Below are 23,052 nucleotides of genomic sequence, written 5' to 3' on the forward strand. Positions count from 1 at the left end.
TTTGACAAACAGATTTGAAGCTAAGCACTCTTTTTTTTTGTAAATCAATGGATCAATCATGATCGAAGTAGCATTTACAATTGGGTCCTTTAGGGGTATCCGGATTATTTCATAATCGTATTCTCCACCCAAAAATTAGTCGAAATCCAAAATTTCATAGTTTTTGGAGTCCGGGAACTATTTTTAAAATGCATTTAAAGTTTGCATGGGGAAAATTTTATGTTCGGGTCGAACTGTCATTTTATCGATTGAACTGTCATTCTATCCACGAAAATCAAAACTGTTTTGTTATTTTAACCATCAAAACAAAGGTATTAGAATCGAATAAAATCACGTTATGCTCAGAAAAATGAGCTCTCTCGATTAGGCTATAGAGAATAGAAATATTTTATTCACTAAACAACCCAATTGACATTTCTACGGAACAGACCACCACAGTAAGACCGCCGGCAATATTTTGAAAGAACAGTATATGATGAAAGAAGGAAGAATCTTTGATGAAGATTTCTACTATAATGCCTATAGATACCTACTAGAACAGTCGGTCACAAAAAAAATATAGCAGCAGACAAATTACTGATGATTGATTGAGCTGTTCAACTTAAAAGAACAGCCTATGTTTGAAAGAAGGAAAATTTTATTAAATGAAAGGTTATCAATCTAGTCGAAAAGACGCTGCTGGATCTTTAGGCAGAAGTATGTCAGAAGTACGTTAGGCTGCAATCGTTAGGCCGAAAGTATCATTACGCCGGACGAGCATCATTACGATTGAGTTGAAAGCCAAGAAAAAAACCCAGTTTGATCATATATAACCCAATACTTAAAAGAATAGCCGACTTCTCAAAGAAGGGTAATCTGACATGGGACATTCAGTGGTTTGATAAATTACTACCGTCAATAAGCTATGCAATATTACAACTAAAAACAACTGCGTGTTATAAAAAGTGGCGACATTTTCAGATGGAATGTTGGCAGTGTTATCACTTCCCAAGTAACATTGTTAAGTCAAATACACTAGAAGAGGTTCTTAGAACCATAATAAAACCAAAATAATAGAAAGATTTATGGCGATTTTCAAAACCTCTACAAGACTAATTGCCTATCGACATGTTACTTGGGTTGATCATCAGTTCTTCAGTAACAGTATAACACCAACATCAAGAAGTCAAAACATCTTCTAGGCCTTTGAAAACAAATTTTAACATCGTATATGTAGAAAATTAAGAAGACGGACTACTGACCCAGTCTACCATATGAACTTCAGCTTACCCATTCGGCTTAACGTACTTCGGTCTGACGTACTTTGGCTAAGCGTAATTCGTCTTAGTTGCCCCTAGTTGTGCATTGGGTCAATGTTAAATGGCATATGCAATAATCTTTTCGGGGAAACGGTACATTCGGGGAAACATTTTTCGGGGAAATGGTACATTCGGGGAAAAAACTTTCGGGGAAACTTCATTCGGGGAACTGGTTTTCGGGGAAATGTCGTACAATCAATTTAATCATCAACCCGGTACCGTTGCCAACCAGGCAGACCTTTTTCGGGAACCGGCCTTGATGTGGTGCAGCGCCTTATTCCTCCGGTCAGCATTACCAACAGGTAAGTGATTTTGCAGGTCGATTATTTGACTCCCGATTAAGGGAATCGACGTCCTGGATGACCAAACCAACCTCATTTCGGATGCTGCAACCAGAGGAACTTGGCACTGCACCGCGTCGCGGTTGGGTTTCCGGGTAGGTGTTCTTGATTGGCAGCAATAATGGAACGATGAGAATCAAAATCTGATGCTTGAATTTTTTCTTGTATTTTTCACGTACCAAACTGTTCTCATGTGAGAACAGTTGCTCTTGATCAAGAACGGATGATTGAAGATAACTACAAGAACCTTATAAAACTGAAAATAAGTTCAACAGTTCTTGTTGTGTTTATGGTTTTATGAACTGAACCTCAAGTATTCTTGGAGGTGTTTTTAAAACCACATATTGATGAAGAATAGTTATGCTCACTTGAAACTCCGATAAGATCAACTAGAATATGCAATGTTCCGATAAAACTATCATAAAAACAAATAAAACCAAATAGAATTAGGATTGTTACTTGGGAATAAACCTAGCAGTGTCGTAGTTTCTGCTTTTCCAGCAACAGATGTCGTTACTAATCGAACGGATCGCCATCTGTTGAGAGTTTGAACAGTTTTTGTTGATCCCGCCACGTCCAGAGATTCGACGAGCCCCAACGTCCCCAATGCTATGAACGTGAACGTGTCCACACCTAACCATTTGAAGAGGATTGTCGAACTTGTCAAAAGTCATAGAGTGGGAACACAATAGAGCGTAGATCTAGCAAAAAACAAAGTGATGATAGCTCCTAAATCGAATAGCTGTTGAATTAGGAAATTAAGCTAAAAGCCTATCCAATTATTAATATTCCATTTGTTTACACGGTTGAAGTAAGTGAAATCATACGACCTAGGTACGTAGACGATATTCGCGAAATCTCCAAAGTCCGGGATTATTATAAATACCTATCAAAACCAAGTGAATTGCGGCATTTGTCAACGCTGTTTCTCGACCCTGAAAACTATATCGGTTGCGATAACGGATCACCAAAAGAATTTTGTAACACTTTTCCTACCCAACTTGTGGAATAAAGTTCACGAAATCAACCGGTTCGTTTATCGCCCAACAGTTTTATTGCGGTAATAATGAGGGCCAGAAGGTTTACATATCGAAGAGTTTTATTTACTCTTAAAATCTGGTTTTATGGATATCTTCAAGGATAGTACAAAATATTTCATCAATGGTTTTCATAAAAGTAGTCGTAAAATAGTGAGTTTTAATTATTGCTGTAATAAATCGCTAATAAAACACCATCAAAACCAATCAGCAATGGAATTGTTACTTGGGGCTGCTCCATCCCGAATAGAAGGGAACAGGGGTTTGCGAGCGTTGTTAGGCCCTAAGCAACCAAAGAGTATGGCGAACAAGGGGAGGATCCACCTTGAACGAAAGTCGAGCGAAAGAGGAAGAAGAAAAAATCGCATGTCGAGGAGGTTAGGGACCCCAAACCTAGGAGTGGAAGAGTAGGTGCTAAGCGCGTGAAAGGCGACGCGCTCGTCATCAAGACCGAACAGTCTAAGTACTCGGACGTCTTGAGGACGATGCGAACTGACGACATGCTCGTGGATCTGGGAACCGACGTGCGCAGTATTATACATACTCGTACGGATGAAATGATCCTAGAACTCAAGCGCGACAAAGAGCGCAAGGGCGCCGCCTACAAATGTCTGAAAGAAGAGGTCCTTGAGGAAGGGGTCGAGTTGAGGATTCTTACAGAGGAGGCGACCCTGAAGGTTAAAAACCTTGACGAGGTTACCGAAGTGGAAGGGCTCGTCACGGCATTGTGGCAACAATGCGAGGTGCAGGTGGCCAACGTAGCCGTTCGGCTGCGGAAACGCCCGGCAGGGACACAAACAGCCTTGGTACAACTACCTGTGGCGGACGTAAATAAGTCCGGTAAAGTAGGGAAGATCAAGGTGGGCTGATCAGTATGCTAACCAACCTTGCACGAGCCCCAGTAGGTTTGTTTCAGGTGTCTGGCACCATACCCGTAGCTGACAAATCACAGTGACGCAGCTCAGTAACTGCTTTAAAGCAATTGTCGGGCGGATTCTGAATGGGTGACGGCTATCACCATCATAGCGGGCCCATACCGAGTACCCACCGGCAACGGCAATTGGGACGCGGATGGGTCCGAAAAAAAAGGCGGCGATATGGACGACGGGAAAATATCCCGTCTAGGAGGTGATGTCTACTAAGTACCTACGAGGACTTCGTGGTTGCCAAAGTAAACGAAGTCTTCTTCTGTAGCTGTTATACAACTCCGCGGTGGTCGATCGAGCAGTTCACGCAGATGCTGAACTGTATTACAACCGTGTTGACAGGGCTAAGGCCGGTGGTAATAGCGGATGAATTCAATGCCTGGGTTGTGGAATGGGGAAGCTGTTTCACGAACCAGCGGGGTCAGATCCTGCTAGAGACACTGTCCATAGTAGATGTCAACCTGGCTAATGTCGGTACCAAGAGTGCCTTTAGTCGGAACGGTGCGGAGTCGATTATTGACGTTACTTTTTGTAGTCCTGGCTTAACAAGTAGTTCGAACTGGAGATTAGACGATGGCTACACTCAATGCGATCACCTGGCGGTTCGCTACAGCATCGACTACAACAACATCTGGCAGCAGCGGGTAGAAGAAGAGAGGGCTAGGCCAAGGCCAAGCCATCGCACGTGGCAGACATCATATTTTGACGAAGGGGTATTTAGGGAGGCGCTCCGCCGTGTGCGAAACCTACTCGATTTAGACGGCGACGAGCTGGTAGCGTGCTCTCGCGTGCGTGCGATGCGACCATGCTTAGGCGAGTCCACCCTAGAAATGGGAGACCACCGGCTTACTGGTGGACTCAAGCAATTGCGGATCAGCGCCGCACCTGCCAATTGGACTGGATGTAGCGAGCTCGATCTAAGGAAGAGCGAAACGAACGACGGGTGGTGTTCGCCGCTGCTAAATCCATGCTGAATTGCTAAAGACCGAGATAAGGGCAAACAAAAAGGCCTGCTTTGAGGGTCTCTGTCAGAGTGCCAATGTAAATCCGTGGGGTGATGCCTACAGGATCGCGATGGCCAAGACGTGAGGTGTAATGTCTGCTACAGAGCAATCTCCAGAGGTGGTGGAGGGGATCATCGAGAGGTTTTTTCCACGCCACGATCATAGTCCTTGGTCTCTACTCGTAGGACAGCCATGATCATAGTCCTTGGTCTCTACTCGTAGGACAGCCGAGGACTGGGGCTTGCGATAAGAAGAGGGTGCGATAAGAAAAGGGTCACCGATGCGGGGATAGCAAAGTCCCTTAGCGTAGGTAAGGCCCCAGGTCTGGACGGAGTTCCGAACCTGACCTTGAAAGTAGCTATTGCAGAGGCTCCCGAGATGTTCAGGTCTGTTATGCAGGAATGCCTGGACGAGGGAGTTTTCCCAGAAGCTTGGAAGAGGCAGAGCCTGGTTCTATTGCCAAAGGCGGGGAAACCACCCGGAGACCCGTCGGCACATAGACCAATATGCTTGATAGACATGGCGGGGAAGGTGCTCGAAAAGATCATCCTCAATAGCATGTTGAGGTTCGCCGAGGGTGTAAATGGTCTTTCGAGTAACCAGTATGGCTTCAGGAAGGGGAGGTCCACCGTAGACGCTATTATGTCGCTTACAAAAACCGCCGAGAAAGCACTCGAGCCTTAGAGAAGGGGGATTCGTTTCTGTGCGGTAGTAACTCTGGATGTAAGGAATGCGTTTAATAGCGCCAGCTGGTCTGCTATTCCCAATACGTTCTTGCGTCTGAGGATACCTGTGTACTTGTACAAGATTCTCGGAAGTTACTTTCAGAACAGAGTACTAAAACGGAAGTTACTTTCTGAATCGAGTACAGAGGATTCTCCCGAATGCCCAGTGTGCAATGGTTTAGAGGAAACGGCGGAACACGTTTTGTTCGTAAGACCGCGTTTTCGCACAATGCGTGACCGTTCTTCTTCTTCTTCTTTATGGCTCTACCTCTCCACTGGGACTTGGCCTGCCTCGCTTCAACTTAGTGTTCTTTGAGAACTTATACAGTTATTAACTGAAGGGCTTTCTTTGCCTGCCTTTGCATGAATTTGTATATTGTGAGGCAAGCACAATGATGCACTATGCCCAGGGAGTCGAGAAAATTTTCCCGACTGGAACGGGAATCGAACCCGCCGTCTCCGGGTTGGCGATTCATAGCCCTTACCACTAGGCTAACTGGAGACCCCGTGACCGTATGCTTGCTACATGCGGAGAGGACACAACTCCGGACAATCTTGTCCAGAGGATTGTAGGGATGAGTTTGGCTGGAACGCCGTTTCAACGGCTATCACCCATATCGTCTGGAACTACAGAGGAGGTGGCGCGTGGGCTCGGAGAATGGCTAGTTCAGATGCGGTACAAGAGGTGGTCCAAGGTTTTGGAGTCACCTTCGTAGGGCACAGCGGTGCCCTGCGGTCGAGATCGACCCTTACACAGTGGTGTCATCGTGGTTACTCCAAATTACTCACTGAGTAACCAGCTCTTCAGTTCAAAAAAAAAAAATTTTTTTTTCAGGATGCAAAATATAATAAAATACCAATTTTGATTATTATGGGTGCACACTGTTAACGCCCTGACCACATCAGTTTTAGTGAATATGGATTTTTAAACAATTCGACATTCTGGACCGCCCCCTCAGGGCATTAACGCTAAGGAGTTTTATTTTAAAGCCAAAAACGCTTTATTTCAAAATTCCCAATGAAATTGGTAATGTTATTATTACCACCAGCTGGGTGCACATCTTCAAAAATTTTCAGATCACTTCACTTCACTGAACTGAACTGAAACATTAGTATATTATATATGGTAAATTCACACCCTGTGTACTCCTCATGCATGTCCATGTTACGTTTGCGATACTGTCGTTGGATTGAAAATGATTAACTTTTTCTTATAACTTGTATACGGTTGATTTCTTGTGCATACATTTGGGCGTTTAAAATTTGTTTTCCTTGGCAATAATTTCCAATCAGAAAAATGTGTGTACATTTGCATTGTTCCAATTTATACATGTCCTTGACAAATAAAAAACCAGTTGGAAACTTTAGCACACAGTTTTTGTTCCCTGATTCTTTATTTTTATGTATTCACTAGCTGACCCGGCAAACCTTGTATTGCCCATTTCAATTGTGGCTCTTGCACTACGACACTTGGTTTAATCGAGATGGTTTTAAATTTCTCTCTTCTTATAAAGCTTATAAGAATTTCACAGTTTTTCTAATGTTTTTTGTTTATTTTCATAACACAGTCACCCCGCGAACAAATTGATCATTAGTTTTGATATTTTTTTCTTTCGTTTATTAGTTATATGTCTACTCATATACATTGGAAGGCCGGCTAAAGAGGCACGTTATTGTGGATTTACCGGCTACTTGTATTCTACCGGTTACTTAAGTAACCGTTACAAAGTAGCCGTTTTCATATAAAAATCAACTTGATTGTCAAAAAATGAATGTCGCTGAGTAGCTAGTGGCAACGAGGAATAACGTGTACAATAAAAAAATTTTAAAATTATTTTTAAGTTACTCTTTTTATAAAACGGCTACTTTGGAGGCCATACTGAAGCGACCGGTAGAATACAAGTAGCCGGTAAATCCACAATATCTTCCATTTGGGGCATTTGTTCCCATGTGTTTCATGATTCCATATACTTGACTAAGAAAGGAAGGTCCACTATTTCGTAACAGTGTAATTCGAATGCACAGCCTATTTTTAAAAGATGGAAAAATCTCATTTGAACTATGCTGTTTGGTTGCTAGTAAAACCTTTATCAGTGTAATTACGGAAAAAATCTACCATAGAGTTAACAGTTCAACTGCCATAAGCTACACAACAATGCCACTCGAAAGAAAAACCTTTGATTAACCCGTTTTGGTCATAGTTAGAAATTTAATTTCAGAAAATCGCCGTGACTTCATTTTTCAACCGATATTTACAAAATTTGGAATGAAGACCGCGCTACATCCCTAGTTGCATGGAAAAATATCAAAATGGTTTTTTGGTTCTTGGGGTTTGAGTTATTGAAGGGGGGTCAAATAGGGTCAAAAATGGACCAACTTCCTTTTAATCACTGATTATTTGTGAGAAACACATGGAAAAAGATTGCAAATGTGTTCAATTATCGTTTTATTATTGCAAATGCATTGTTTGAGTAAATTGGGATTACCTGGTTCTGGTTTCGGATGTTCTGGGTCACGTTTGGGGTGCCTTCAGGAGACACATTTCGCAAGTTCCTGACACCTGACATTTTGCATAACATAATTTTAAAAAACACATTTGTCATGTCCCATTCTACATAGTGTCGCAAATCAAGTATTTGGGAGGAATATTCAGAAATTTTTGGACATATTGACCACCATCCCGGATGTTTCGGGAACCTGGGGCTACCCGGAAATAGTGGCCTTTTCCCGAACAATTACGAAACCTGGCTTGCGACACATCCAACATCATGATTTTGCAAATCAAGAGTGTTGGAGGTGAATTCGGAGGTTTTTGGACAATGTGACCATCAGAGGGAACACCGTCAAGCTCGGTATGGAGGGTTTCCGCGATAGTCAATCGGAGACAGCTGCCGGAATTCCAGGGGTTTTGTACCTTTCGTCGCCTGCAATCACTTATTATAACCATAATTAATATGAATATGGTATGGAATTCGGAAATTCCCATAAAAAGTCCAAGAACAATTATTTTCTCTTCGACATTATTTTATATAAATTTGATCGGAAAACTTATTTGTGAATTCTTTTAGAAGTTTATTCAAAATTCTCGAAATCATTTTTGGTTTTTATTTTATGTTATTTCAACTTAAAGCTAATTCTACGCTTAAATATTTTTTTGGGAAATTTATTTGGCAATTTTTATAGAAATTCCAGCGGTAGTATTTGGAGGAATTATTCGTAGTTCCTTTATAAGTTTCTTCGGGAAATAATATAAATATTTCAACAGCAATTTCTGAAATTCCTGCGGCAATATTTAACAAATATTGTCGTAAATCGTTTTAAAGTTATTTTGTCAAATTCATCAATAATTCTTTTGGCAATTTATTTGGGAATTCATTAAGCAATTCTTCCGCGAATTTATTCAATATTTTCAGAATTTTCCAGACATTATTTTCAACTTTCCTGCGACAACGTTTTCAGCAATAATTATAAAATCCTTTCAGAAGTACCTACTTTTGAAAATTTCTTTAAAAACTCTTCCGAAAAATAATTTGAAATTTATTTTAGGCAATTTTTAGAAATTCCTTCATAATTTTTTTTTGAGGGATTTCTCCAGCAATTACTTTGCAAATTCATCTTACATTATGTTGAGGGATTCTTTCGGCATAATTCGGGAAAATATTCGTATATTATTTTGAACGTTTCTTCGGCAACTAATGAGAAAAAATTCGGAATTTATGAGAAAAAAAATCGTTGATTCTTGTGAAGATTCGCATTCTTTTCTGCAAGGATTCCTCCAGGAATTCCTCCAGAGATTCCTCCAGGAATTCCTCAATAAAAAACTTCAGGGATTCTTCCAAGAAATCATCCAAGCATTCCTTCAGGTATTCCTCCAGCGATTCCTCGAGGGATTCCTCCAGGAATTCTTCCGAAGATCCCTCCAAAAATTCTCCAGAGATTCCTCTAGGAATTTCTCCAGGGATTCCTCCAGGAATTTTTCCACAGATTCCTCCAAGAATACCCCCAAGGATTGCTCCTGGGAAACTGCCAGAAAATCGTCCAAGCATTCCTCCAGCGATTCCTCAAGAGATTCCTCCAGGAATTTCTCCGGCGATTCCTCCAGAAATTTCTACACGAATTCCTCCAAAAATACTTCCAAGTATTCCTCCAGAGATACCTTTAGGAATTCGTCCAGGGATTCCTCCAGGAATTTCCGCAGGGATTCCTCAAGAAACTTCTTCAGGAATTTATCCAGGGATTCTTTAAGGAATTAAAATTCCTCCAGGGCTACCTCCAGGGATTCCTCCAGGGAATCATCCAGAAATTCCTCAAGGGATTCCTCCAGGAATTTCTCTAGGGATTCCTCCAGGAATTCCACCAGGCATTCCTCCTGGCATTCCCCCAGGAGTTCTTCCAGGTTTTCAGGAATTTCTCAAGGAATTGTCCCAGTAATTCCTCCAAGGATTCCTCAAGGAACTCCACCAGCGATTCCACCAGGAATACCTCCAGGGTTCCTCCAGGAATGTCTTCAGGAATTTCTCTAGAGTTCCTTCAAGAATTTCTCCAAGGATTCTTCCAGGAATTTCTCCAGACATTCCTCCAGGAATGCCTCAAGGGGTTCCTGGAGGAATTCCTCCAGGCTATCCTCCAGAAATACCTTCAGGGATTCCTCCTGGGATTCTTCCAGGAATTCCCCCAGGCATTCCTCCAGGATTTCCTACAGAGATTCCGGAAGAAATTTCTCCAAATATTCCTCCAGGAGTTTCGTCAGGGATTTCTCCAAGAATTTCTCAATGGTTCCCCCAGCAATTTCTCCAGGGATTCCTCAAAAAATTCATGCAAGGATTCCTCCAGAAACTCCTTCAGGGATTCCTCAAGGAATTCCCCCAGGGCTTTCTCTAGGGATTCCTCCAAGGATTCATCCAGGAATTCCTCCAAAAATAACCTCCAGGGATTTCTCCTGGGCTTCCTCCAGGGATTCCCCCAGGGATTCCTCCAGAAATTCTTCAAAAAATACCTCCAGGGATTCCTCCTGGGCTTCCTCCAGGGATTCCTGCAAGGATTCCTCTAAAAAATACCTGCAGGGATTCCTCCAGGAATTCCTCAGGAAATTCCCAAATGGAGGAGAACGTGCCTCTGGAGCCGACCTACTGATACCTGAAGGATTCCTCCAGGAATACCTCCAAGAATTCCACCAGGAATTTCTCCAGGGATTCCTCCAGGAGTTTCTCCAGGGATTCCTTAAGGAATTCCTCCAGGGCGCCTCCAGAAATTTCGCCAAGGGCTCCTCCAGGGGATCTTCCAGAAATACCTCCAGGAATTGCTCCAGGGATTCCTCCAAGTATACCTTAAGAAATTACACCAGGAATTTCCCCAGGGATTCTTCCAGGAATTTTTCCAGGGAATCTTTAAATAATTTTTCCAGGATTCCTCCAGGAATTTCGTCATGGATTCCTCCAGGATTTCCTCCAGGGATTTCTCTAGGGAATCTTCCAGAAATTCCTCCATTAATTCCTACAGGGATTCCTCAAGGAATTTCTCCAGGGATTGCTCCAGGAATTCCTCCAAGGACTCCTTAAGGAATTCATCCAGGAATTCCCCCAAAGTTTCCTTAAGCAATTCCTCCAGGGATTCCTCCAGGAATACATCCATCGATTCCTCCAGGATTTTCTCCAGGGATTCCTTAACGAATTTCTCTAGGGGTTTTTTTTTTTTCAAGTATTCCTCCAAGGATTTTTTTTTTCATGAATTTCTCCAGGGATACCTCCAGGAATTCCTCCAGGGCTTCCTCCAGGGTTTCCTCCAAGAAATCCTGCACGAATTCTTTCAAAAAAACCGGAGATCGACCAGCCAAGGGCTGAAAATTTCCTTAATAAAGCTCCTCCTCTTCTTGGCGTAAAGTCCCAACTGGGACAAAGCCTGCTACTCAGCTTAGTGTTCTATGAGAACTTCCACAGTTATTAACTGAGAGCTTCCTCTGCCAATGACCATTGTGCATGTGTATATCGTGTGGCAGGCACGAAGATACTCTATGCCCAAGGAAATTTCCATTACGAAAAAATCCTGGACTGACCGGGAATCAAACCCGTCACCCTCAGCTTGGTCATACTGAATACCCACGCCTTTATAGCTGTGGCTATAGGGGCCCTGTCCTTAATAAAGCTAATTATCATAATTCTTTCAAAAATACCTCCAGGGATTCCTTCAAGCATTCCTACAGGAATTTCTCCAAAAATACCTACAGGAAATCCTCAAGGAAGTCCTCAGAAAATCCTCCAGGAATACTTACTGGATTTCCCCTAGCGATTGCTCTAGGAGTTCCTCCAAGGTTTCTTCAAGGAATTCGTCCAGGGATTCCTCCAGGAATACATCCAGCGATTCGTCGAGGAATTTCTCCAGGGATTTCTTAAGGAATTTCTCCAGGGTTCCTCCAAGAATTTTTCCAAGTATTCCTCCAGGAATTCCTCCAGGGATTTCTCCAGGGATACCTCCAGTAATTCATCTAGGGCTTCCTCTAGGGCTTCCTCCAGGGATTCCTCCAAAGATTCCTCTAGAATTTCCTCCAGAAATACCTCTAGGTATTCCTCCAGGAATTTCTCAGGAAATCCTCCAGGAATTCCTACAGGAACTCCTCCAGGGATTCCCCCAGGAATTCCTATAGGCGTTATTCCAGGAATACCTCCAGGGATTCCTCCAGGGATTTCTCTTGAATTTTTTTTAGTTAATCCTCAAGAAATTCTTCCAAAAATTCCTCCAGGAATTTCTTCTGGGAATTCTCCACAACTAGTTGATGAACTATCAGTGAAAATTTGAGAATATTTGATGCCCTTTTCAAAAATTTACAGCGAATTGAACATTTTTTGACAAGTGAAAATTTTACCTGTCCCAGTTATTTTGAGTATCCCCTGTACATTTTTACTGTATTGTTGTTGAAATGCTAGATTAGCAAAGAAAATAATTCGAAAACATCCAATATTCGTATGCACAATATCAATCGCATCACTCACGAATCGCATTCGCTTGCGATGCGAATGTTGACGAATGAGTAATTTCCAAGTGTGGCTTTCCACCGTTCGCCGGAGTTTGCTGTCGTCGCTGACAAGCATACACACGAACTAAAGCGACAACCGTTCGCTGCTGACTGTCTTCGAATGTGGAAGAAGATAAAAAGTGGAAATCAGGAACCCGGCTCAGGACATCTGCTTGTTTATCACCCTCAACCTTAATCATTGTCTTTACGGTGGCTCAACGCGATAGTCGAAACGAAACGAATTTCTTTCCGTGCCAGCAATTGGGGACTACGAAGGTGATGATTTTGTTTGCGGTTTTCTGTGAGAAAGTGAAGGAAAGAAGATTTTTTGCTTTTTTTTTCACTCATACTCCCATAAGAAACCCCGTAGGAAGAAAGAGTGTTTCCCGGCTCATCAACCTTCGTAGTCCCCAATAGGCTCGACCAACCGAACCGACTAAACGAGACGACGAACAGTCGTACCTCACCGACGCCGACGACAACGGCACGGGTTAACGAATCACGACGCGAGTCGTGTGCAATGATAAAGAAGCAGCGTAGGTACTCACTCAATGACGGCAGCAGCAGTCGATCCCTGTTGTGGCTGGCTGGCAGAGAATCCTCGGGAACAGCGTGGAAAATGAAACGCGAGCAAACGAACGGCAGTTCGCTCTTTGCTCTGCTCTCGCCGACGCACATAGCAGCAGCGCAGGTAGCATACACGCAAATAATCCTCGGTCTGCGTGGGGAATACACAGCAACAACTGAACGGCGCACTATTCTCTTCTCACTTGGATGGCCTGTACCACTCAGCCGCAGTGGTCGGGGTAGCCACCACTAAAGACACTCACAAGTGCCGTATCTTCTCTGCTTTCTTTCCCCACAATACACTGGCACTGTACTTCGTGATCCAAGTTGGATCTCCTTCACTCACACACTCTGAAACCTGGCTGAATCTCGTGGAAATTTCTCGGTACAAGATGGCCGCCCTTGAACTTCTCTTTTCTTTCGGTGGCGCTTCGAGAAATTTCACTGCGCAATTTCGGATATCGACCGAATTTCGTCGATTTTTAGCCACTTTCGCACTTTTTTCACCGTTTCTCGCACAATTTTATGTGGAGGATTCAATTTCACTACACCTTGTCGGTGTCAGCCAATCCTTGGCGTAATTTCACAGCAGTGTGTGGATTTTTATCGCGAACCACTGAATGGTCCATGCTCAGCAAGTGATATATTCGCGAATGTAACATTTCATGAACCAACATGCTCGGGAACGCTCCCCGAAATGCTGTTCATTCTCTTGCCCGGTTCGAAACGAGAGCGCAATCAAGAGAGAAGATGCTCGATGACGCTAATGAAAGCGATGCATTCGGTAAGAATATTTTATTGCCATAATTCTTTTTTTATTGTGACTACACAACCTGCAACGTCATGAATACAGTTAAATTAAATAGTATTTCACGTTTTTAAAGCGAAAACGCATTAAACACTTATGAAAATAACGATTATTCACAGTTGCCCCAAGCCAACGATGAGCGATCATCGGTAAGTGTTACACTTAGCGATACCCGCTCATCGCCGCAGCTTGTTTATATCGGAGTATCCTCTTTGTGTTCCTTCGTGAAACATGCGACTCGACGAGAGAACATACACCGCTTGGTAATTGAAACAGAACCAACAGAAGGGAAGAAAAACTGCCGAGTGGTTCACTGATCACTTTTTCGTCCAAACACTGAATTTCACAGTAACACGAGTCGGACGGATTTGCACTTTTGCATACCGGGAAAACGACCGAACCGAAAATCCGAGCCGAAGGACCATGTAAAATCCAGATTTTTTTCCGGTCCCGGTCACAGCTCACAACCGACCAAATCTCGGGAACCGGCCTTCGAGGGTTTCGCAGCGGACTTCGAATATGGCGGACTTCCAACTCGCGGGGAATTATTCGGACGGGGAGAAATAACGAAAGAACGCGCCCGAACAGCTTTACTGTTTGCAATTAGCCTCTGCATGCTGTGAGATTTTGACTTTTACTGCGAGCACTGTGTTCAAAATTCCTGTATGAGTGAGCAGGATAGCACCTAAACAGAGCTCGCAGTATAAGTCAAAAGCCAAAGGAATTTTGACAGCATATGCTGTGTGTACACAGGCTAATAGACTCATTTTATTTCTGTTCTGACTGGGTTACACAGGTTGTCTATAGTTGTGGTAGTGTAAGTTTACTTGGAAAGGAAAACAAGTTACATCTAGTTCATTAGGGTAATTCAAAGTAGTTAACGTATTAGGGTAGGTCAAATTTTTCTAAGTTAGCGAAAGTTTTTTCTCTTTTGGCCAGTTAACAGAAATCGTTTCAGTTTTCAGTTTTTTTTTAATATTATGAGGAGAGCGAACATTTTTACATGTTTGATGAGCGCAATTTTCAAATTATCTATTTAATATGACAGCAACATTTTTCCAACTAAGTACGCGACTCTTTTATTATAAAGAGCGACGAAGTTTCATATGGCTATCCGATGAGTGAAGTTTTATGAATATAAGATCGCCGCCTCGATCGCCGCTTCTATTTTGGGGAGCCGACAAATTAATTTCTGTTTTTAATGTATGAAGAGCGCAATGGTCTCATCTAACATTCAAACTCGTTTATTTTGTTTAAGTACTTCAAAATTGTCTCAATGTTTTCAATTAGATAATATATTTTATCATCTTAGATTGCAAATCCTTTATTTTAAATGGGTAGACAGACATTCTCACATTTTTATCAATTTGCGATGAGAGCAATTTTCTAGTATAAATAGAATATAGTTAAATTGAATTAAAATTTGTCACATTCTACTTGATATTATGAGTGCAAGTTTTTCATCTGATATCACCACTAGTTTTTTTTTTATTTTATGAAGTTTGCAGCTATTACACCACTTATCTTTGAATTATGATATGTATTTTTTTCCGACCAACAAATTTGATAAATTGAAAACTATTACACTATTATTTTTCAAATATGATTAAACTTGTCCAAACAAAATCATATAAATCCGTAATTTCATATATTACATTGTTAATGATATATTTTGAGGGAATTTCTACGACTGAGATCGCAGCTCATTGAAAAGCGAAGGAATTTTCACATTGTTATTGATTTACGATGACAGCTGTTTTCGAATCTGAGATAGCCACTTTATATTTTGGGAACTGAAAAATCTATTATCCTTTTTTGGTATAAGATGAGCGCAATTTTAACATCCAAGACTAACACTTTTTTGTGAGCGGGAAAATTGTCTTGTTTGCTTTATTTTGGGAACAGCAAAATAGTTAAATTGAGCGCAATGCTTGAATTATTTATATGGGGGCGTAGCATCATAAGGGGCGCAGCTATTTTGAAAACTTGGGTAACCAGCTCTGATTTTAGCATGACAGCACTGCCCTTACAGCTATTAAGTGGCCGCGGAGACAAGTCCCGGTAGCGTTGTAGTCGTGCCGTCGGTCTACTGGGTTGGATCCGAGCCCGCGGTTGGAAAGAGGTACCCGGCAAGGGCCGGGGCTGATGAGACCCTGCTGTCTGCAACCTTCGGGTGCATCTGATAGGGCCTGAAGGGTAGTGATACCCTTCCTTTGGGGGCAGATCAGATCGGGTTGCACGTGGGCATCAGTTCTTGTCTGCCAAGCAGTTGGGCGCGGGCGGGGTTGATCCTGCCCGCCTTCCAAGGACAAAGGGAGTGGTCAGGACCACTCGGGAAACTGGCTAAGCGCCAGCATGCTACCGTGGCACAAATTTCCCAAATGGAGGAGAACGTGCCTCTAGAGCCGACCTACTGATGCTACCGTGATGGACTCTCCAAAGCGAGTCATTGATGTTCGTAGCTGCAGGCTACGCAGCTAACCTTTAGGGTGCGATGTGCACTAGCCCCGCTCTGAAGCAATACCTTCTTGGTGGTTCCGGTGAGACGTAGGGTTTGACGACCATAGGAATGTGTTTAGTGGGTACGAGGAGAGAGTAGTCTGGGTTTTACTATTCTGCCGTGAGCAGCATAGTTGTCAGCACAGTGTTTAAGGTATCTTTTCGGTTTCTTTATTCTCGCTTCCATCTCATGATCAACACAGAGTGAATTAAAGATAGATACCATATAGTTTCAGCATTTCTCTCACAATCTTTTCAACTTTCACTGTTTGTCTAACAAAAACAAGAGCAGGTCACCAAAATTGGTATTGAACCTAGTAGCATCAACGCCTAAAAAAGACGCTACTTAAGCGGTGAAACGTTTGAACGCGTAATGATAAGATCCCGGTCGAACCCACAGGTAAACCGCCATCAAACAGAAAAGCCCCAGACAGATCCCACAAAAAGATTATATGATAATTACCTCCACCCAGCTGTGCGGATCTCCTTGTGCGATGAAAGAGTGGCTGTAACGATAGAGCAAGAAGAGAGCATAGCAAAAAAAAAATAAGTGGGAAATGGTAGGAAAAAATCAATTTATGAAATTTGCTCCATTAAAGAGCCGAACAGGCTAGCGAGTGCTGCCGCGCTGGTCCATTCCGCGCGGTCCGAAATAGATGGTATCCCGCGCGCGGTGCGCTGTGGATCTCCCAGCGTGTGCGTTCTTACCGGCAGATTGTCGATGTAGGTCAGTGGGGATTTGTAACCATTCTCGTCGATTTTGTAGAAGGCCTTCGGGATGTAGTAACCGAATTCTGTAACAGAGAACGGAGAAAAATGGCGAAATCTGATCAGTTTGGCAAAAAGGAAAACAACAGAGCGGCTAATAAGAAAGGGGGAATGATCCGGTGATGATGATCGTTCGATTTGGGGTGCCGCCGCAAGGAAAATCGGATTGGGGCAGCTGAAATTATGATCGTTTTTTGTGCAAAACGATCGATCCGATTGATTGGAGATGATGATAGTGGGTAATCTGGTTCGGCAATCGATAGTTTCACGAGAATTAAAGTTCAAAGGCAGCAGGGAGTGAAATTATCGATCACGATCGCGATCGTGAAAACTCGCTTACACGCATTATCGGCGAAAAAAGACGTGCGATAAATTCAGACCCGGATTTCTCCCGAGAATGTGTTTTCGCTCGTCCCGCAGCGCCGAAAATGGATTATCATCAGCAATGAAAAGCCGACTGGTTTACTCTCTGCTCTTTGTCCGCCTTTCCGTTTCGCCGTCGCAACCAAAGGTAGCTTTTATGCATCAAATTTCTTCCACCTCTCGAGCAGCTTATGTGGCCGCGTGGTTATGGTGCGCGCTAAGAAACATTTTTGTGGAGGGTCTTGGTTCGAATCCCGTTGGCGGCACAATTTTTGTTATTTGCCTCCTGATAATTATCGCGATAACCGGCAAGGCGATAAAGTTGGATAGCGAAAATGGCAAGAGCGATTTTCAGTTTTCGGCTATCTTCGGTCGTGGACAACAGCAGCGACCGATAAACATTTCTCGCTGGAAAAAGAATCGTTGAACTGTTCGGTTGCTCGGAAAAGGCCCATTTTCGTCTCAATTTGCTGATAATTTCATTCCCTGAAAGGCAGCAATTGAAAATTATTAAAGAAGCGGGATTTTAAACCGCTTTGGTCAGTTTGATGATTCATCCACAGGAGGTGATACTCCTTCTAGTAACAGATGCAATAAGTATCACAGTAACTGATTTCAGTTTCAGTATCATGAAGTTTCAACAAGTTTTATTGTTGTTCCCTAGCACGGTGATATCTGAGTAACGCGTGATGCAGATCTTATTGAGACCATTAGCCGATCTTTCAACTTCATTTGGAGCACATGCGCACTGACTCGCCGATCTACGGAAGGACCGCGGGTTCGACATTGTGGCGCTACAAGAGATAATCTCAGACTCAGCGTTCACGTTCTGATTGAGGGACGACCGACAACCGGATGTCACCTCAGGATTCGCGCAGTATCTCCTGCTGGCAGCGTTGCCAGACGAGGGTTGGCTCGAAGTGGCCCCTCTAGAGGACTGATGTAGTACAGCAAAAGCATGAATCATCAAGCCGGCTTCATTGACGACCGATCGACAACGGACCAGATATTCACGCTAAGGCGGTTTGCCCCCAGAAAAGTCCTGAATACCAGATCTTAACGCATCACCTGTTTTCATCGATTGCAATGTGACATACGGCAGTATCGACCGCACAGAGTAATGTAAATCATGGACGAGAGCGGCTTTCCAGGGTAGACCAGACTGATTAAAGCAACTATGAAAGGTGTGCACTACTGCGAAAGGTTCTCGGGTGAACTACGCCGGGGACTACAGCAAGGTGACGGGCTTTTATGTCTACTATTCAACATGGATCTGAAAGGTGCTATGCTACGAACCGGGGAGAACTTTTACAGTCAACTGAATGCTGTCTTGGACAAGATTCCAAAAAGTGATATCAAGATCCTCATAGGCGACTTCAACGCGAAGGTTGGTTCCGACAACTCGGACTATACGCACTTCATGGGACACCATGATCTCGAAGAAATTACCGAGAACAGTGTTTGCAGAGTTTTGTGGCAACAATGACATGGTGATGGGGGATCGCTCTTTTCCCATCGATGTACTAAGTGAAATGGGTTTCCCGTGATGGCATCACGGAAAATCGACCACATCTGTATCAGCCGGTAATGGAGACGGACCCTTCTTGATGTGCGAAACAAACGTAGCGCCGACATTGCGTCCGACAATCATCTCCTAATCGGCGAGATCCGGCTGCGTATTGCAAGGATTCATAGACAGGAGGAGAAAATCCCAAAATGCCAAAGCCGCGATAGAGCGAGCGAAAACACAAGGAGTCAAAGCCGTAGCTCGTCAGCTTTATTCGGCTCTCGAAAGTGAAGCGTTCATGCTGGAGGGACAAAAGAGCATGGGCGGACTCTCTAACCTTCGCCTTCGTCGAGAAAACCGTTAACACCGGCGATATCCGTCTCCTCTACGATGTTTCACGTCGCCTTGGTGGAACTAAGATGAATGCTATGATGCCCGTGAAAGATACATTTGGACACATGGACAGCTATTGACCGACCCGGCTGACCAGCCCTGGTTCGAGCACTTTGGAAACCTTTTTCAAGTGTCGGCCACGGCACCAACACCTCAGCATGATCCGCCAAGAGTTCGACGCATTACCCGTGTCAACACCCCGAAGTTCTATCAGAGCAGGAGATAAAAACAGCCGTAGCAGTAGCATGAATTCGAACAGAGCCCCGGGGGCCGATCGCATACATATCAGCTGAAAAGCTCAAAGCTGATCCCGTCGTATCTGCACAACTGCTCCATCAATAGTTCTGCAACATGGGAAACCTCGAAACTTTCGGCCGGCTGGATGCAAGGCGTCTTAGTAAAGGTACCCAAAAAGGGTGACCTGACTCTATGCGATAATTGGCAGGGCATCATGTTACTGTGTATCGTTCTCAAAGTCCTCTTCAAAGTGATCCTTAACCGTATACAGGAGAAGGTCGCCGCAACTCTCCGGCAAGCAGGATTCCGTGCCGGACGATCCTATGTGAACCATATTGCACGATCCGTATCATCTTGGAGCAAATTAATTAAATCCAAGAATCTCTCTACCTGGTGTTCATCGATTACGTAAAGCTCAATCACAGAAAACATGTGGGAAGCCCTCAGGCGCAAGAGTGTCCCTGAGAAAATCATCGGCCTCATTGAAGCACAGTACAGGGCATTTTCGTGCAGAGTCTTGCACAACGGTGTCTTGTCCGAACTCATCCGAGTCGTTGCTATAGTGAGGCAAGGATGTATCCTATCACCGTTCCTCATCGTAATCGACGATATCCTGGTAGGTGCGATAGATCGTGTACCAAATCGTGGGTTGCTGTGGCAGCCCATTACCATGGAGCACCTAAATGACTTCGAACTGGATGATGACGTTGCTCTCTTAGCTCAACGGCGCTCTGATATGTAGAGTAAGCTCGATGATCTTGCCGATCGCTCTTCGGCACCAGGTCTCACCATCAACGTCAAGAAGACCAAATCATTGGATGTAAACACGGTCAACCCTTCCAGCTTCACGGTAGCTGGGCGAGCAGTGGAGCATGTTGGATGCTTCCAATATCTTGGTAGCCAAATGGCGGCCGATGGTGGCACCAAGATCAACATAGGTGTACGGATCAAGAAGGCAAGGGCTGCCTTTGCGAGATTAAGGACAAGGTATTTGGAGTACATAGCTCAAAATTTCTAGAGCACCGTTTTTTAGAACCATTGAACGGATTTGGATGAAAATGCATCACGCTAATTGTTCAGTGGTTGTCAACAGCGTGATGCATTTTAATCCAAATCCGTTCAACGGTTCTAAAAAACGGTGCTCTAGAAATTTTGAGCAATGTACTCCAAATACCTTGTCCTTAAGAAATCTATAGAAAAACAATCAGATTAGTCGACGTACATAATTCAGAATTTTCAACTCAAACGTGAAATCTGTGCTGCTGTACGCCAGTGAAACTTGGTGTGTATCAGTGGAGAACTTTCAACGGCTGCAGGTCTTCATCAATAGATGTCTGAGGTATAAAACTCGTGCATGGTGACCACACAATTGGATCCCGTGAAGCCACATCGTCGATGTCATCGAAAGCCGATAGCGACAGAAATTCGGGAGCGAGAGTGGAGGTGGGTCGTCCACACCAAGGTTTTTATATAATGGAAGGTTAAGCAGGTCGTTTAGTTTGTGGGGAAAAGCAGAGGAAGCAAAATTTCAAAGGAATTTGCTCTGGGGGGGGGGGTGTTTGTTTTCAGAATTTCTCACGGTGAAAAAATAATGGCCGCTCAGCCAGTTTTGACATCTAAGACTACCTTAGAATATGTAAATACCTTTGTCCACACTCTACGCAGGGGTGGAAATGAAATCTGCAAGCAAGCGTTAGATTAGAACGCAGCAGAAGCTCGTGGCGGCGCAGCCTCAACAACGAAATAATCCTAATCGACAGAAACTGAGGTTGCAAAGTTACGGCCAAACCGAATGGTTTGGTGTTAAAATCTTCACTATAGGTTCTATGAATGAGTATACTCGAAGTAAGCGACAATTGACAAAAACACATTTAAAATCATTGCGCCTATCACCTAACATACTAATAGTGAATCATGCTGCGAATTGCGTATTAGTTCCAGGCTAAACAACGCGCCTTCTGAGTCACGTCTTCTCATTTGATTCGAATCTAATCCATCGGAGATCCTCCATTCGGAATTGAAATCACGGAGCTCCATTTCGCAGAACAGGCACATAATTTGCCAACTGCATTAAACACATTTCGCTAATTTCAATCCATTTGAATTCCCTCCTCGGTAGGCATGAATTCTCCCGTACGCGCCCCCCATAAACTCTAAGTTTTCATTGGCAAAAACATAAATCTGGCATCTCCGCTTCGACGTGCAGCGAATTCTGGTCTCCGCGCGAACACCTGTGTTGGCCGGACGGAGTTCCAGAAAAAAGACACCATAGACGACACCCGGGGCAAGCATAAACAACACAATGATTCGGTTTGCATTATTCATGGCACCGTGGATGGTAATTACCCGGGCAAACATCAACAGCCGAAACGGTGGTGAGCAAACGTTATTCGCGCATCTATTCGTGTGCACGGATGGATGGTTCTGCTGATTCAGATTGTGCGATAAAGCTTCCTAGCCTGGACGGACAGTGAAGAAAGAAGACGGTAGCAGAGGAGAGGGAGTTCGTGAACTCATCGGAAAAACAAACGTTTCCACATCACATCATAGCGATCTTCGCGGCGATCGGATCGAACCGGATCGCGCAAAAGTGGACCGTACGATTCGAATCGGGAATCGATGCATGCCACCGGGGAAGGAAAACACGGAAAAACGGAACACTGTGCGCCACGATGGGAATGCAGTTGTTTTTGGTCGACGTGGCGCAGATTTACACGGGTGGCTTACAAAATTACATAATGATCACGATGAATTTCGGTTAAGTGGTTGAAATTGGCGCTATCGTTGTACAGTCGAGACTCTTATAAGATCACTGGTCGGGGGGCGCAATAGGAATCCGCTTAATAGGAGACTAAGAGCTTATGGGATTTCGGCATTTTGGGGGTGTGGCCTATTATCTCGGGTGTGTTAAGAGTTAACGCAATACTTTCTTCGGCAAAGTTTTAGGGCTTGATAAGATCTACCATTTAGAACTTTGGTTCATATGATTAGTTGGCAATTTGGCCGCTAGAGGGACCATCAACAATTTGATGCTAAATTGCACTACGGGAACCATATCAGGTTGTCAAGCAAACGTTACGATATGCGACAGCTCAAGACCCTGATAATTTGGAAGGATAGTGTCTTCGGGAAAGTTGTTGGATACGCCAATAACTTACTGATGATGAGTTGCGAAGTTCGAAATTCCTCCACTGGGCGGCGCTAGTGAGCAAGTAAAATTTCAAAACCTCATATCTCAGAATCCCGATAACTTAGGAAGATGGTGTCTTCGGCAAAGTTGATCAGTATGACATGAACTTACATAAAAATAAACACTTGTTTCGCAATTCTGCCACTAGGCGGCGCTAATGAACATGCAAATTTTAGAAATCTCATAGCTCAGAATTCTGATAACTTAGGAAGTTGGTGTTTTCGGCAAAGTTGATCAGAATGACATGAACTTACATAAAAATAAACACTTGTTTCAAAATTCTGCCACTAGGAGGCGCTAGTGAACATGCAAATTTTAGAAATCTCATAGCTCAGAATTCTGATAACTTAGGAAGTTGGTGTTCTCGACAAAGTTGATCA

At 43.5% G+C, this 23,052-nt stretch overlaps 1 protein-coding gene across 1 annotated transcript in view; it reads right to left on the minus strand.

Moving 5' to 3' along the window:
• Nucleotides 1-23,052, minus strand: part of LOC115268098 (uncharacterized) — a 70,456-nt gene that overhangs the window by 26,486 nt on the left and 20,918 nt on the right. The window contains exons 3-4 of the mRNA XM_062855444.1: nucleotides 16,923-17,008; nucleotides 16,678-16,720 (exon numbers count right to left, since the gene is read on the minus strand). Of these exons, the coding sequence (XP_062711428.1) occupies nucleotides 16,678-16,720; nucleotides 16,923-17,008 (129 nt within the window). The remainder of the gene's footprint in view (nucleotides 1-16,677; nucleotides 16,721-16,922; nucleotides 17,009-23,052) is intronic.

This window comes from Aedes albopictus, chromosome 3 (genome assembly GCF_035046485.1).
Source record: "Aedes albopictus strain Foshan chromosome 3, AalbF5, whole genome shotgun sequence".
Classification (NCBI taxonomy): domain Eukaryota; kingdom Metazoa; phylum Arthropoda; class Insecta; order Diptera; family Culicidae; genus Aedes; species Aedes albopictus.